At 46.9% G+C, this 15,831-nt stretch overlaps 1 protein-coding gene across 1 annotated transcript; it reads left to right on the top strand.

The window, feature by feature from the left end:
- Window positions 1-2,734: 2,734 nt before the first annotated feature.
- Window positions 2,735-11,508, top strand: TUBB6 (tubulin beta 6 class V). The gene is made up of 4 exons (XM_086472748.1): window positions 2,735-2,798; window positions 3,390-3,498; window positions 5,062-5,172; window positions 9,964-11,508. Exons 1-4 carry the CDS (start codon window positions 2,742-2,744, stop codon window positions 11,025-11,027), a joined length of 1,341 nt encoding a protein of 446 aa, XP_086328874.1. The 5' UTR covers window positions 2,735-2,741; the 3' UTR covers window positions 11,028-11,508.
- The last annotated feature ends 4,323 nt before the right edge of the window (window positions 11,509-15,831 follow it).

The following is a 15,831-nucleotide window of genomic DNA, read 5'->3' as shown; positions in this document are numbered from 1 at the left end:
TTGCCTGTTTGTGTCTCTGTGTGAGGCAACTGGGGATCCAGGGACCACCTGCTGAATAAACTGGGTGTCCTAAGACTGGCTACTGGAGGAGGGAGCCATAGTTTGTGTGTGTATATGAAGGTCTGAATACCAGCAACTGGAATGGAGCTGTGGGCCTCTGAGGATAACATTTCCAGGTGCCAGCAACTGGGAAGGCTTGGGATCCAGGGGTCAGCTACTGAACAGGATGAGTGTCTAAGACCAGCTACTGGAGGGATCCATATTGTATAGATGTATACAGATACACATTTATTTTTCATTAATGGGCTTCTGTCCTGAACAGCCAAAGAGGGGGACAGGATAAAGCTGTTGGTGCTGCTTGTGTTTGCATGAGTGCTGTGTTTTCTGCCCATGTCAGTCGGTGTGGCCAACCATGGGTGGATGTACATGTGTGTGTGAGCGTGTGCCTCTGCGTGTTGGGAACACACGCTCAGCCTGACCACCAGCTGGACCTGGGAACTAGCTGAATTTTAAAAGGTGGCGTACCAGCAGAAACAATCGTAACAGGCAAGTTGATGGCAACCATGAACCTTATAACAGTATATGAAAGGAATTGCAAAAGTGGGGAAGGCCAGGCCTGGAAGGCATTTTCAAGGACATGTAGCTTCAAGTAAAGCCCAACACAACCTCACTATTCAGGCTACTGAACAAATGACTTGTTCATGGATCTATTCCAAAAATGCAGATCACACAGAGAAGAACATTTATTTTGAGTCCCTCAGCAGAGAAAAAGGTGTATAGTATCCAAATCTGCACTGGTGGCTGCTTGCAAGGCAAACACATTGATCCTCCAGCTGCTTCACTGGTGTCAGAAAGACATTTGACTCAGCCTAGCATGGGGGGGGGGGCACTACTTGGAGGTCATTTGCAAGAAGCTGCTAGCCCTGCCAAAAACCATTTATGAAAAGGCAAGGTTGGAGCCCAGAGCACACAGTCTAGCTGATGTTGTTCATGTCACAGCAACAAAAGGGCAGGCAGGTAGGAGGTGGCCTCCCAGCCTAAATACAGATTTTTGGTTACTTGGGGGTGATCTATTGATTGATGGGGGTTACCTTAACTGTGTTCAAGCTGTAGAGAGCATCCAAGATTCTTCCTCTGGACAGTCCCAGCTGGGTCACCTTCGATCAAGCAGATAATGAGGTTCTGTAACTCTGGCCTCAGGGCTGCTCTTGCACAACAGCAGAGATGTGGTCAGAGGGTAAATACGTGCGCAGACAGATGAATGCCTCCCAGCAGGGCTATACATTGGAATATGCTACAGAGACAATGGCACCCCAAAGTGGGTTATCCTCCCCCTCTACTCTGCCCTGGTGAGGCCACATCTGGAGTGCTGTGTCCAGTTCTGGGGCCCCAGTTCAAGAGGGGCAGGGAACTACTGGAGAGAGTCCAGCAGAGGGCTACAAAGATGATGAGGGGGCTGGAGCATCTCTCCTATGAGGAAAGGCTGAGAGACCTGGGGCTGTTTAACCTGGAGAAGAGAAGACTGAGAGGGGACCTTATCAACGCTTATAAATATCTGAAGGGCAGGTGTCAAGAGGATGGGTCCAGGCTCTTTTCAGTGGTGCCCAGTGACAGGACAAGGAGCAATGGGCACAAACTGGAGCACAGGAAGTTCCACCTGAACACGAGGAAAAACTTCTCTGCTTTGGGGGTGACAGAGCACTGGAACAGGCTGCCCAGGGAGGTTGCAGAGTCTTCTTCCCTGGACATATTCAAAACCCGTCTGGATATGATCCTGTGTGACCTGCTCTAGGTGATCCTGCTTTAGTAGCGGGGTTGGACTAGATGATGTCCAGAGGTCCCTTCCAACCCCTGCCATTCTGTGATCCTGTGATTTTGTGAAAAGTCACACTGGCATTAAAACAGGCAGCCAAGCTGGGCGGCTTCTCTCTACCTGGGAAACCATGCAACAGCTACCTAGAGGGACCATAAAGGAGATGATGGAGCAGTCGTGAGAACTTGCTTCCTCTCTGGAGGAGAAAGAAAAACTCCCTTTTCATGAAAAATCAAGCTACCCAAACTCTACATATTCCAGGGCGTGCTCTGTATTGAGGCGACATGAGCTTTCAGGGCAGCAGCTCCATAAAGACCCCTCGAGCTCCCAGTCACAAGTGTCACAAGGCGGCTTGTTATCTGCTGGCAGACCCACGTCAGGGAACCGCAGGGCAAAGAAGATGGCCGTGGGCACGGCGGGGAGAAGGTCCACCCGTCTCTTCGCTTGCGGCCACGCCGGTGAAGGCTGCAGCCTGCCCGCCCGACGTGGCGGCAGGCCGGGGACCGGCAGGAGGGGGCCATGATGCCCGCCTGCAGGGGGGCGAAGGCGGCAGCCCCGCGCCTGCCAGGCCCAGCGCGGATGGGAGCCACCGCCGGGGCAGGCGAACCCCCGGCCCCGGGACCCTCACGGCGGGTGAGGAACGCGTCAGAGGTCGATGTCACAAAGCGGGTGGCGCCGTCGCCCCGTTCCGTGTCGTCTGCGTCGTGTCCCGTCCCGTCCCCCCCCCCCACCCCGCTTCGCCCCGGTGGGGCGGGGGCGGCCGCTGGCGGAGCGCGCGCGGGGCGCCGGCCGTTGGGCGAGCCGCGGCGGCGGGAGCGGGGGGGGGTGGTGGGCGCGCGCGCGCGCCGCCTCGCCGCCCATAAAGCGCCGCCCGGTGGGCCGGCGCCGCGCATAGCTGGGCTGGGCGGTAGGAGAGCGGTGCAGCGCCATGAGGGAGATCGTGCACATTCAGGCGGGACAGTGCGGCAACCAGATCGGGACCAAGGTGAGCCGGAGCGGGGCCGGGGACGCCGATGCCCTCCCGCCGCCTGCGGGGCCTCTCAGCGCCTGGGGGACGTTGGCCGCCGCCCCTCGGGAGTGAGCCGGACCGGGCCGGGCCGTGCCAGACGCCCCCCGCTGCCGCCCTCCCGTATCCCAAGCGCGCCGCTGCCCAGAGCCGCCGGCCGCGGTCGGGACGCGGGGCAGCGCGCATCCCACCTCTCCCCGTGATCATAAAAGGCTTTGGGAAGCACCGAAACCAAACGGGACCTTTTTTAATTATTATTTAATTATTTTTGTGTTTAAACTGGCCGGGCCGTGGCTCAAAAGCGCGGAAGGGCGGCACGAGTCCGAGAGGCCCCTGCGAACACCGGCGCGCCGCGAGGGGCTGGGCGGGCGCCGTTCGTCCGCTGGGCTTAAGTCCCGGTGCCGGCCCGGGCTGTGCCGGCCCGGGCGGGGAGGGGCGGCGGGCACGCCAGGAATCCGGCAGCTGCGGCCGGGCCGGACCACGGGGCCGCCAGCCCCGCCCGGGCGGTGGGCAGGGCCCCCGGTGCTCCGCAGGGAAGTTCTAAGTCCGCTTCTCCTTTTCCTCCCTTAGTTTTGGGAAGTGATAAGTGATGAGCACGGCATTGACCCGGCCGGAGGCTATGTCGGTGACTCAGCGCTGCAGCTGGAGAGGATCAATGTCTACTATAATGAATCATCTTGTAAGTGTCGGGTGGGGAGGGGTGCGGGACAGGGGACTCCGGGGGAAGGGGCACACATCTGGGAGAGAACGGGTTTGTGCAGTGTGACACATCTGGTCACACCTCCTGTGCCTGTCAGCCTCCAGCTGATCCCAGCTCACCCCATTACACACAGAAGAGATTATCTAGAATCATTAGTTTGGAAGAGGCCTCTAAGATCATCAAGTCCAACCATCAACCCACCACCATCCTGCCCACTAAACCATGTCCCCGAGTGCTACACCAACACGTTTTTTGAACGCCTCCGGGGATGGTGACTCCACTGCTTCCCTGGGCAGCCTGTCCCGATGTTTGACCACTCCTTCAGTAAAGAAGTCTTTCCTAATGTCTCTGAGCCTCCCCTGGCACAACTTGAGGCCATTTCCTCTTGTCCTATCACTTGTTACTTGGGAGAACAGACCGACCCCCACCTGGCTACAACCTCCTTTCAGGTAGTTGTAGAGAGCGATAAGGTCTCCCCTCAGCCTCCTCCAGACTAAACAATCCCGGTTCCCTCAGCTGCTCCTTGTAAAACCTGTTCTCCAGGACCTTCACCAGCTTTGTTGCCCTTCTCTGGACATGCGCCTATTTTCTATAAACTTTGTATTTTCTTATAAACTGATAACTGGGTGTTTTCTCCCCAGCAGAGAGAAACTGCATAAGGGGCTGTCCTTAGGGTCTGGAGGTGGAGGTTTGTTTATTACTTAACACTATACGAGGCGTTTGCACTTTTACCATATGATTATTTCATCAGATGTGTCTTATCAATTGCCCCAAAGCAAACTGGGTTGTATGAGCCTGCATCTGTAGTACTCTGCCCCTGGTTTTGTGACTGAGAGGGTTGTGCCACAGATAATGGAGAACTCAAAGGTGATTTATTAATTTGGGCCAAAGGTGCCCAAATCCTCCGAGTCAGTCTGATGTTGAAGGGTGTCAGCAGTGTAAAATGGGGATCGTGAGCCCTTTGGTCCATTGACATGAAGTGTGAATGTTTCATCTTTTTTCCAGCTCAGGTTAATTCATACTATTTTTTTGAGTTTTCTTGAATAATTTCATCTGGATACAGATTTTTTATTTTGTGCTTTGTGGCAGATGTGTTAATCTATTACTGTTTGCCACCTACACCAAGTAGCTCTTTCAGTGGTGGTGAATCCTTGAAGCATAAAAGCTTGTGAAATGTGTTAGGACCATTTGAACATAAACACTTCACTTGCCTCATTATTCACAGAAAAGACCTAATTTCTTATAAAGAACATTTAAACCATTTTTTCTAATCATAAACTTGCATCCTTCTTACCTATTGCAAAAAGCGCTTACAAAATGTAATATACCGTCTGTATGACTCAAAAGGTGCCAGGTCTATTTTTCAGGCAGAATTGATTTGTTCCTGTGGTGCTGGGTTTTTTCACCACCATGACTTCCTCTATCAGAAATATTTATATCTGTACGATCTGTATTAGACTAATAATATGAGACATAATGTATTTGCTATAACTGTGTTAGCTTATTTCAGAGCATTAAGGGTGTGCTTATATTTTATTGTAGCCCAGAAATTTGTACCAAGAGCAGTCTTGGTGGACTTGGAGCCGGGAACCATGGATAGTGTGCGATCTGGTCCTTTTGGTCAGCTGTTTCGGCCTGATAATTTCATCTTTGGTATGTGGATGTCACTTTAAAAAACAAAACTATCCAACAGGTGTTTGATTACCAAGTGAATGGTCAAAACCCATTTAATCTCCCTATTCCAACGTGATGGTTAGTACTGAGAAATCCTAATAGCTTAACAATGCGATTGCAATGATCTGTAAGTCAGCTAAAAGATCCCGTTAACTGAAACAGTCATTCTTCTGTTAATCATTCCTCCAATTAGCAAACTACTGAAGGTTTCCTATAGTATTCAGATAAAGTACATTTGTTTTCTGTATGTATGAACTCCAGAGAAACGCAACAAAATGCATGGAAATTCTGCAGCAAATGGAGAGGGGAAAAAAAAAAACTCAGCCACCAACCAGACTATTCTTCACTTGAGTTCTCATTAAATGCTTGAGCTTGTTTATAGGCTGTGTAATTCAACTTTTTTGGCAGATCCTTGCAGTATAGTAAACAGTGGAGGAAGATAACTGTAATACGGAAAACATTGTTGTATATGACCAGTTACTGGGTTATTTTCCAACATAATGAGGAATGGTCTGAGAGCATGTGGGGAACTTCTGGTTTTGCAGGGTTCTTGCAGAGCGTTGTTTTAGCCTTTACTGTTTCACTTTGGACTTCTGTAGTACTTTCCATCTAAGCTTAAAAATGCACCTTACCAGAATTGAATTCCGTAGCCTCCTTACAAAGTACAGAAGCATTATTGGTCCCTTTGCACTAAAGGAGAAACGGCATGTGGAAGTTAAGTGATCTGCTTGCTCAGGAAGTCTGAATGAAAGCTTACCACGAGAACTCTGTTGCCCTTTTGGTTTCCAAGTCTGCACTGTCCACAAAAACATTTCCTCCTGCCAAGACAAGGTTAAGTTGCAACTTAGTTTGGTATATTGTGTTAACATAAGGAAGGAACAATGCCAGGAACAGACAGAGACAAGATAAACATTGTTTGGGTGGTATAAAACAAACAAGTCTGGGTTGTTGCTGTTGAGATGGGGAGTAAGAAGCCTTATGGAGTTAACCCTTTAATCCTTTAACTGACTTCAAACTTTCAGTGCTGTCCCTGTTGTTCTCCTGTATGCTCCATGGCAGTGATGTTAAAAAGAGTCTCTTTCCCAGGAATTTTAAGTTACAACATGTAGAAGGAAGCCTGGGAAGAAAAGCCATAGACATAGGCAGCTTTATGAAGTACGTTTCTGTATTCAGGTTTCTCCTTTCACTCTCTTTCTCTTTCATGGACTACACAAACCCTCTGTTAATTCACCTGACCTATGGAAATACCTGAACTGGAGCTTTACGGTTTGGCGTACCACCAGTAAAACCAGAGCAAAATCAATTAGAGTGTCTTCAACAATAGTCCAGTTCACTGTACTCCCTTCCTGCCAAGCTAACAATGAACCAGCAGCATGTGATCAACTCATATCTGACAGAGGCCCCTGCCAGCATCAGGCACTATCCTCCCAACATGCTGAATAATGCCGAATGGCTGCCTGAGCGCTGAAGTAATGATCTGTGTCAAAAGCCAACAAAGCATTTTGTTTTCTCTTTTAAAAATCTGGCCTGGGCCCACAAAGGATTTTGCAGCAGAAGCTGGCAGTTCCATGCTTGCTGTACCCCAGGCTGTTGGGCTCATTCTGATGGAGATGTTTTCCACTGCTGCTTGTATATACTTGCATGTGCCCGGGTCTCCATAGCAAGTAACAATCGATCATTAGTCAGGATTTCATTCAGGTATATGGAGTACATGATCACACACTCCAGGTACAGGAATTTTAGCTCAGCTCAGCAGGAGATTGGGATGAACACGAACAGTCCTTGTGCTTTAATGTTTATGTTGACAAGGTAGTGATCTAAATGGTGAAGAGGGGCAGGTGGAATGATGTCACTGTATGAGAGCAGCAGGTCTCCTGGCCTTCTAGTGGCATATGATTGCCCGCCAGGAACTGCTGTGAACTCTGATGTAGCTCCTCTTGTTAACCAGTTTTCATTTGTACATTTTTGCATTTGTTGTTCTTTTATTGTGTACACCCTTGCCAGGTTTGCAACACAGATACCACCCCAGTTTAAGTTGTCTGAACTGGTAGGGGCAACCACAAAATGGCTGTTGGTCTGACAGAGGAGTCCTTTCCTCTCTAAACAGTACTGTGTGTTCTGCACCAAGGCTGTCTGTACTGGGCTTCTGAGTGATAGTGTGCAAGCTGCTGATCCCTCTTCCCAGGTTTGTCTTTTATTTCAGAGTGACGAGAGGAAAGGAGTGAAGAGAGGAAAGGAGTGAAAGAAGATTGCAGGAAATAGTTGCTATTCTAGGGATTAAAAAATAAATTGACTGTTAGACAAGTGGCTTCTGTGCATGTGCAGCTCAACCTGAACATGTGTGATAACCCTATAATGTTTTGGAGAAAGAAATAGTGGTAGAAGGATCTGAAGGTATCAAGAGTGCAGATAAGTTGTGGGATTGCTTCATGTAGAATTCCTTTAGACCTCGGTAAATGCACAGTGAGAAAAGGCAGAAGCAGGATGCTAGAGATGGGCAGCATGCAACGCGGAGCTTCCAGGATTGGCAAAAGATGTGCCAAGTCCTGATTTTTGTGGACATGTCCACCTAGAGATTTAGTCCTGGTGGAATTTGATCATGTTATGTGTTTGTCTTAAGATTTTCAGAGGTCTGGAAGGTACCTGATAAGCAAAGGGCATCCAGTAGGGTTTCACAGGATCGTGATCAAGATTTCCAGGTGTGTGCCAGCCTTGTCAGAGCCATGGCCTCCAGTCTGTATTGAACTGTCATGGGTAAGAAGTCTGGAGCTTCCAGGGCTTATTGTACGTGTTTTGTGTGGTGGTAGTGGTCTTCACAGTGCTGTAGAGCTGGTGAGTCTGGAAGTATCAGATTACTGGGCATATACATGTGCACAGTAGAAAAGGTTGAATTAAAACGTCAGAGACCCTAAGCAGGTGGAGTAGCTGAGAGTTGTGGGCCGGAGGAAAACCGTTAGTATTGGTGTAGGCAGCTGCTGCTACAGTTCTGCTCAGCAGTTTAAATACAAAGGTCGTGTTAGTGTGATAGAGACAGGTGGCATCTAGGAGTTTGTGTGACTCAAATGAGACTGAGTGAGTCCAGCACAGTGGAGGACCTGAAGGAGGACAGGTCCACCTACAGAGGTGGTGTTTTACCTCCTAACTTAATCTACAAAGTAAGCAAAAGCAAGTTAAATCAGTCTCTGCTGATTCTTGCCCCCCACCCCCCCGTGAAAATATCTTTTCCACATTTGTAGGAATAATTCCCATTCTCCTCTTACCTTGTTCTTTGTCCCTGTTCTTCATTCTCTCCTTTTCCCATTGTCTCCTTATCTCACTACCCACTGAAGAAGGACAATATGATGCCTACACGAGGGGCAATCTGCAAAATAAAGTCCTAAACTCAGAATTTGGCTTTGTTAGGATCCTTCGACATCTTGCTGTGATGTCTCCTTGTCAGTGTGCAGCCTGATGTGCTGCCCTATCTGTCGTGGGGGATCTGCTCAAGCAGACTGCAGGTGGTTACAAGCATATTTAATTCGGGAAGGATATTACTTAGTGCTTTGCCCAGCTGGACAGGAAGTGCTGAGCTCCCTAGGTTCAAAGAGAGAAGAATACAGCAAGATACAGAACAATGCATTAGCTAACCAAATACATCATGAGGAAACCAAGCATTTATGCAGTGAAAATAAAGTGCATCATGTTTAAACAATATCCCAGCAAGCAGTTTCTCTGAATCATGTTTGGCACCAACACAGCGCCCTGGGAATTGAAATGAGACGTGGTAATAGGAAGGAAAGGGGAGGTCTTGGAGAACAACGCAGAAGCTGACAGCTCTATACCTACTTCTGAAACTGTTGCTCTTTCTGAATGCCACTCACAAAGGTACCACTGAGCGAGTTCTGTGGCACAGTGTATGTCTGTAGTGAGGAACAGGAGTATTAACGGAGTGGTCCTCCATTTAATCCTCCTTCTTATCTAAGTAATAAAAAAATAGTGACATAACAAAAGATCCAGACTGTCCATCTTAATAAACTGAGTGGCACATAAAAGGAAAATGGAAGCACTGGGGAGAAACTAAGGGGCTCATGAAATGTCAGTAATCCAATTTTGCAGCTTGCTTTGGAGATCCTGAAGAACAGTGAGTTTGTAGGGAAACCAGTAAAGGCTAAAAGGCACTTACTAACTTCCAAGTTTTTGAAATAACATTCTTGAAGCTTCTGTTGATCAGTATTTTCATTCAGGCTAAGTAACCATGAATTAAAAAAAGCTGTCGTTCTTGATATAACAAGTTAAATAGGACTTCTGAAGCCCAGCCTTATCCTTGAATGACAACAATGCTTCTGTGTCTCACGGGAACAGTCCAAGAACCTTTTGTTTAGAAATGCGTATCTGTCATTTAGCTTTGTATACATCATGGTCCTTATAAACAGCAAGTGTTTAAATATTAAACAGTTGTCTTGTGTTTATGGGATAAGCGGGATTGGGAGTGTGAAAGCTTTCAAAGCAAGGGGTCAAGGCCATCATTGCATTTACGGAAAGGTTAAATACTAAAAAAGAAAAAAAAACAACACAGCACCAAAGGCATAAATGAAAACTACCAGGGACCTGAGGCAAAAGGAGACTTTATAAAAAGTTTGTGTGGATACTTCCAAAGATATTTGTAGCAAAACTGTTACAGTTACCTACCTGACGGATTTATAGCAGCTTTTGTGAATCAATTTAGCATGCAAATACCAAACCTTACCAATAATTTTGTATGTTTTCTTTCCCTATTGTATGTTATTTTAGGACAAACTGGTGCAGGAAACAACTGGGCTAAAGGACACTATACAGAAGGGGCAGAGTTGGTTGACTCTGTACTCGACGTAGTAAGGAAAGAGTGTGAACACTGCGACTGCCTGCAAGGATTTCAGCTCACTCATTCCCTGGGAGGAGGGACAGGGTCTGGCATGGGAACCCTACTCATCAGCAAGATACGAGAGGAATATCCGGACAGGATAATGAATACCTTTAGTGTCATGCCCTCTCCAAAGGTTTCTGATACAGTGGTGGAGCCTTATAATGCTACACTCTCGGTCCACCAACTGGTTGAAAACACGGATGAAACCTACTGCATTGACAACGAAGCTTTGTATGACATTTGCTTCCGCACCCTGAAGCTCACCACTCCAACATACGGTGATTTAAACCACTTGGTTTCTGCTACCATGAGTGGGGTAACTACATCCCTGCGTTTTCCAGGCCAACTAAACGCTGACCTCCGGAAGCTGGCAGTAAATATGGTCCCTTTCCCACGCCTTCACTTTTTCATGCCAGGCTTTGCTCCTCTGACAGCCCGAGGCAGCCAACAATACCGAGCACTCACTGTTCCAGAGCTCACCCAGCAGATGTTTGATGCCAAAAATATGATGGCAGCCTGTGACCCAAGACACGGGCGATACTTGACAGTGGCTACTGTCTTCCGTGGTCCCATGTCCATGAAGGAGGTTGATGAGCAGATGTTGGCCATCCAGAACAAGAACAGCAGTTACTTTGTGGAGTGGATCCCAAACAATGTCAAGGTGGCAGTGTGCGACATACCTCCTCGTGGCCTCAAGATGGCTTCCACGTTCATTGGCAACAGTACTGCTATTCAAGAGCTCTTCAAAAGGATCTCAGAGCAGTTTTCGGCCATGTTCAGGAGAAAGGCCTTTCTCCACTGGTTCACAGGAGAAGGAATGGATGAAATGGAATTTACAGAAGCGGAGAGCAACATGAATGATCTGGTTTCAGAGTATCAGCAATACCAAGAAGCAACAGCAAATGATGGAGAGGAAGCATTTGAAGATGATGAAGAAGAAATCAATGAATAAAGAAATCAGGTGCGCTATTTTCCAGGCCAAATTCTCAAATCTGGATTTCTAATAATTAGGCTTATAAATCTGTATTTAGGCTTAAAAAAAAAAAAAAAAAGACGAGCATGAGTTTCAGATGTTAGAGGTGCTCTTCAGAGTCCATTGAGGTCATTGAGAACTGAGGACATTCAGCATTTCTGGAAATCAGGCCATTTCTATTCGTGAGACAAACAAAAAGGCATTCAGTTATGACTTTGGCCTAAGAGTCTGAACACAGAGATGGCTAGTTTGGGATCTTTTTTTTTCCAAACAAAGTTTGTCGTCCCTAAGTTGTACAAGAGAAGATGTGAAATAGGCATGATACAAAAATAGCGCTGCACTATTTTCATCCAATTATGAGTAAGAAAATCTTGTGGGTTTGAAGTATTCATTCTGTACCAAATGTACAATACTGAACTGCCAGGAACAAAATTTTTCTGTAATAAAAAGATGGAAAAGCTTTTAGCTATTCTGTGCAGTAACTGTTAACAGTGATATTTGACTCCGGTCCTCTAAAAGCAAAATAAAAAGGATTAGCATACTCTCAAGCAAAAGTGTTCTGGGCAGTCAATGCTATATGAATATCCAGTGAGCTGCAGGCCAGGGGCTGGATTTATACTGTGTGACTTCATCACTTGCTGCTGAATAATCACAGTTTATATAGATGAGGTCTGTCTGTTGATGTCTTCTTTAAGGACCTTTGGGGTCTAAAGTGGCACCCAAATATCTTGCTGGTGCCTTATCTTTCTGGCTATCACCAGTTACTGGTGCTGTTCCTGTCTCCATTCCACCTAGCCCATATAGCTGAAATTTGGCTACTCCACAGAACGTGGTGGGAAAGGGGACATAGGCTGTGTGTCGATAGGTCTCACTACCTAGGTCTGTAAGTTCACCACACCTATAGATGCTATGGGTGTCTTGCTACCAAGATGGTTAAAATCACCAGGCAGATTAAGGTTAAAGTATAAATAAAAGTATTTATCCACAATATTCAAAATAGCTGGCAAAATGAACAACAGTTTGCTTCCACTAAAGCTGAAACAGAAGGTCTCTGTCCTACCCAGCTGACTTGCTGCCTTGACAGAGTGACTGTTGGGCATTGGCTCTTCGTGCATGCTTGGTTTTGCTCCTATCAATTAAACAGCCCTTCTCCATGAGAGAGCCTCTACCAGAGAACACTGTCTACGTGGAGTCTCTTATTTAGATCAGTTTCTAGGCAACAAAACAAGCAAACAAAGGAGAAACCCTCTGGAAAGCCAAACTTTAAATGTTTCAGGAACTCTTTGCTCTTTTTCTTCTCGCCTTCAAAAGCACTTTTTAAGCAAAAGTGTTGCTCAATACTTAAAAGGGCACTTTACAAGCATAGTGTAATTTCCAAAGATCCATTGCTCCTGACAAGATAATGTCATGTTTTGTTAGTTTGGGATTAGTGAATGAGACCGTGGTTTATGAAGTGTATGAACCAGGCGACTGTTAATTGTGTAAGCTGAAGCTGTTGGCCTCATTTTATTCTACATAGAAGTGGAACTAAAGTAGTTTTAATCAAGTACAAGTTTTTCCTACAGAGTGACGTCACGGGTGGAGACAGCCAGTCGGGAGGTACTGACCAAGCTGGCTTTGGCACTGGTGTGTAGGCAGAGAGAGGGAGGGCCTGGCTGATGGAGCGTCTTTTGAAGGGCCATGATGGAGTCAGGAGGTTTTCCCAGGGGCCGTGTTTTTTGCAGGGGCGAGTGGTGCCGAAAGGATGGTGGCTGGCAACAGAGCACCTTCAAACATGCATTTCAGAAACGTTGCAATGCGCTGTGGCTCCCTACCATAGCATGTGGCTGAGCTAAAACGCAGCATTTTGTGCAATACAGAGCAAAATCCATGGGGCATAAAGCCATTAAACTTAGAAGTTTGTTGACGCTTTGTAAATGGCAGGCAATTAGCTACGGAAGGGAGGCGGTGTGTTGGAGGCTCAGAGCCTGCCGTGATACAGCTGTGGCACTAGCACAGCTGCGGCACTAGCACAGCTGCTTCAGGAGGTAGCCCCAGCCACTTTACTGCATTTTGTGGGAATATAGAACTTGTGACTAGGGCCCAGCCATGAATTCTGGTATGGGGGGGGGGGGGGAAGTGAATACTTTAAAAATGCCAGGAATCTCAGAATTCCCAAATAATTGAGTTATTCACTTGGTGAACCAGCATGTTCTTTATTGCTTTTCATACACTGACTCAAAATCCAGAATACAGATTCTGAGCCGTGGAATCCAGACCTAACAACGTCCTCTGAGCCTGCTTTGATGCGTCGCCATTCTTTTGCATGTGTTTACTTGCAACTGTTTGGTGTGTATTTCTGGAATGTGTGGAGGTGGGGGGGGGGGGGCAAACTAATGCCCTTATTAGGGGAGGGAGGGAAAAAAAAAAAAGGGGAGGCAGCTCTTCCATGTGATCTGAGGGGGAAAAAAACCCAGCCCACCGAAATGAACCGAGGAACCTGTACAGGAACATCATCAGGACCAGCTTGCACGTAAGCAGTAAGAAAGCCACGGGAAGCACCAATGCTTCCTGTCCCTCTTCAGTCAACCAACTCTAATCATCTTCCTTTCCTGACACAGAGCTGAAAATGGCTTCAGTAACAGATCTGGTGAACAATTCCTTCAGTTGCACTTCCTTTCAAGTAACTTCCTACTTTTTCCTTGGAAACTTCTCTTTTCTTTTGAAATCTACCTCCCGAGTCCCACCTAGCTTTGTTCCTCTGCTTTTCCCATTCCTCACCTCCGTGTTTCCCATTTTCCCCTTAGCTGTTCAACCTAGTCTCCAGCACCTCTTCTCTCTGTGCCTAGCCCACCTTCAGTTTCTCTCTACTGCTTTGCACTGGCCCCAGGGAAATACATGGAAGCAGCTCCCAGTCCTGCCCAGACACAACCACCTCTGCCAACACCAGGCTGAGGGCAAAACCCAGCACCCTATGCACCTGACTCCACTTCAAAAGAGGAAGTGGGGGAGGCAGGTGTGGTGTCAGGCCAGAAGCAGGACTCGAACCTGACAGGCCAGCTCCTTTGCAAAAGTCGCTTGGGTCAAAGCCACCAAGGGGTCAGGCAGGCCTGTGCCTCACAGAGGTGAGTGTCCCTGCCCAGGCTGCCTTAAATCAAGCTACTGCAGGCTCTTGAGTTCTCTGCATCCTGAAATCACTTCTCTCCCTTTCTTCTCTTACATTTATATCTCCTTAGGAAAAGATGTTCATCACCCGGGAACAGGGTCAGGTGGGGAGAAAGGGTCTAGACCTGCTCCTTCCCCCAGCACTGGGAGGAAGAGGGAAGGCTGTGGGTGCCTCCCTGCTGTACAAGCCCTGCTAGTTGAAACACACTGCTCAGGGCGTTTGCAGCAAAAATTAATCTGGCCACAGACTAAACTTGCTTTTCTTGATTTAAGTTAAACCACCTGAAGTCTGAAATTTGGTTGGGCAAACAGCTTTTTATTTTCATATCTTTGTTTTGATGCCAAACGCCCAACACAGTCAAATTCTGCCACTTGGCACAAAACACTAAGACTTACTTACACAAAGCAAGTTAATGCTCTACAATAGGGGCAAGGGGCCTCACCTCTCCTTTATATTACCATATGCTCATTAAGTGCATGCTGCAACTAAACAAGAGGGAAATTTAAAGGCAGACATCACAAACAGGGAGTAAGAGAAAACAGCTCCTGGAGAAGAGAGGATTCTTTCACAGTGCAGTAGCAGCACTGTGAAGACTTAGGTTATGGGATTTTTTTTGGGGGTGGTGGGGGGTGGTGGATGGTTATGGTTTCTGGGTTGGTTTGTTTGGTTTTTTACATAATAAATGAAGAAATGCAGAATCTCAACCTTTATGACATAAGCACATATCCTCAGCCCTGGCTACAACTGGCCTATTCCAAACAAGAATTGTTCAGCTGAATAGAGCAGGGGGGAAACAGAACAAGGCATCAACACAGAACACGAGTAAGGTACAGTGCTGGGGCATGTGCCCAGAAATCAGTTGCTACTTCACCATGTGTGCAAGATTTGTTTTAGAAAACAAGTTTACTAGTGCAATAAATAATTCTAAACTTTGACTCCAATAATAAAGGACATGAAGTTTAGTTTTATTCAGGATGCTTTCTTGTTTACCATTCATTCCAACGAATCCAGGGATACACAGAAGTGTTGTTTAACAACTACAAATGCCCTGAATTGCTCTATTTACTGTTTCCCTTGTTCCTCTTCACTGTAAAGCCAGGCAACAGAGATAGCAACAGCATCATCACAAACGGAAAAAACCAAAAAACCAAAAGAATAATTCCCATTAAAAATTTACTTCAAATAACTCAAGCAAAGAACTTGTGTCTTACCTTTGAGACTTTTTCACTTTTCATCCTGCTGCTTTCCAGTACATTGCAACATACAGGTAGAATCGGTCACTAGTTATTCCCTTAACCTGTCCTCTCCGTCATAAGCCTTAAAGCATGTGTTATCCAGCAGAGAAGCTTGGCTCTCCTTCCCCACTTAACCATCACCCCACCCCCAACCATGCTTCCCTTTCTTCTTCTGGGATAGGGAGACCTTCACTTCACTTTTGAACAGCTGAATTCTCCTCTCTAATAAATCCTCAGCATGCAGCAGACAAGCAGACTACTATACCAAAACAACTGTTTTCAAGTAGGCAGAGGAAAAAAAACAGCTTTAGGTTAAGCAAACCAATATGAAACTGGCAATCTGATTTAGCACCTCTGGGTTTGGCATTTGTGAGCACAGCTTTGCTACCCTAATTTAACAAAA

This window comes from Leptosomus discolor, chromosome 13 (assembly GCF_034619465.1).
Source record: "Leptosomus discolor isolate bLepDis1 chromosome 13, bLepDis1.hap2, whole genome shotgun sequence".
NCBI lineage: Eukaryota > Metazoa > Chordata > Aves > Leptosomiformes > Leptosomidae > Leptosomus > Leptosomus discolor.
Note: the sequence above shows the minus strand (reverse complement) of the source record. Positions and strands in the feature narration are given on the sequence as shown.

Excerpts from the sequence above, each read along its gene's own strand:
- TUBB6 (XM_086472748.1), top strand. The coding sequence starts at position 2,742 with ATGAGGGAGATCGTGCACATTCAGGCGGGACAGTGCGGCAACCAGATC. Across the intron at positions 3,499-5,061 it reads CTACTATAATGAATCATCTT|CCCAGAAATTTGTACCAAGA; the intron begins GTAAGTGTCGGG and ends ATTTTATTGTAG. Across the intron at positions 5,173-9,963 it reads GCCTGATAATTTCATCTTTG|GACAAACTGGTGCAGGAAAC; the intron begins GTATGTGGATGT and ends ATGTTATTTTAG.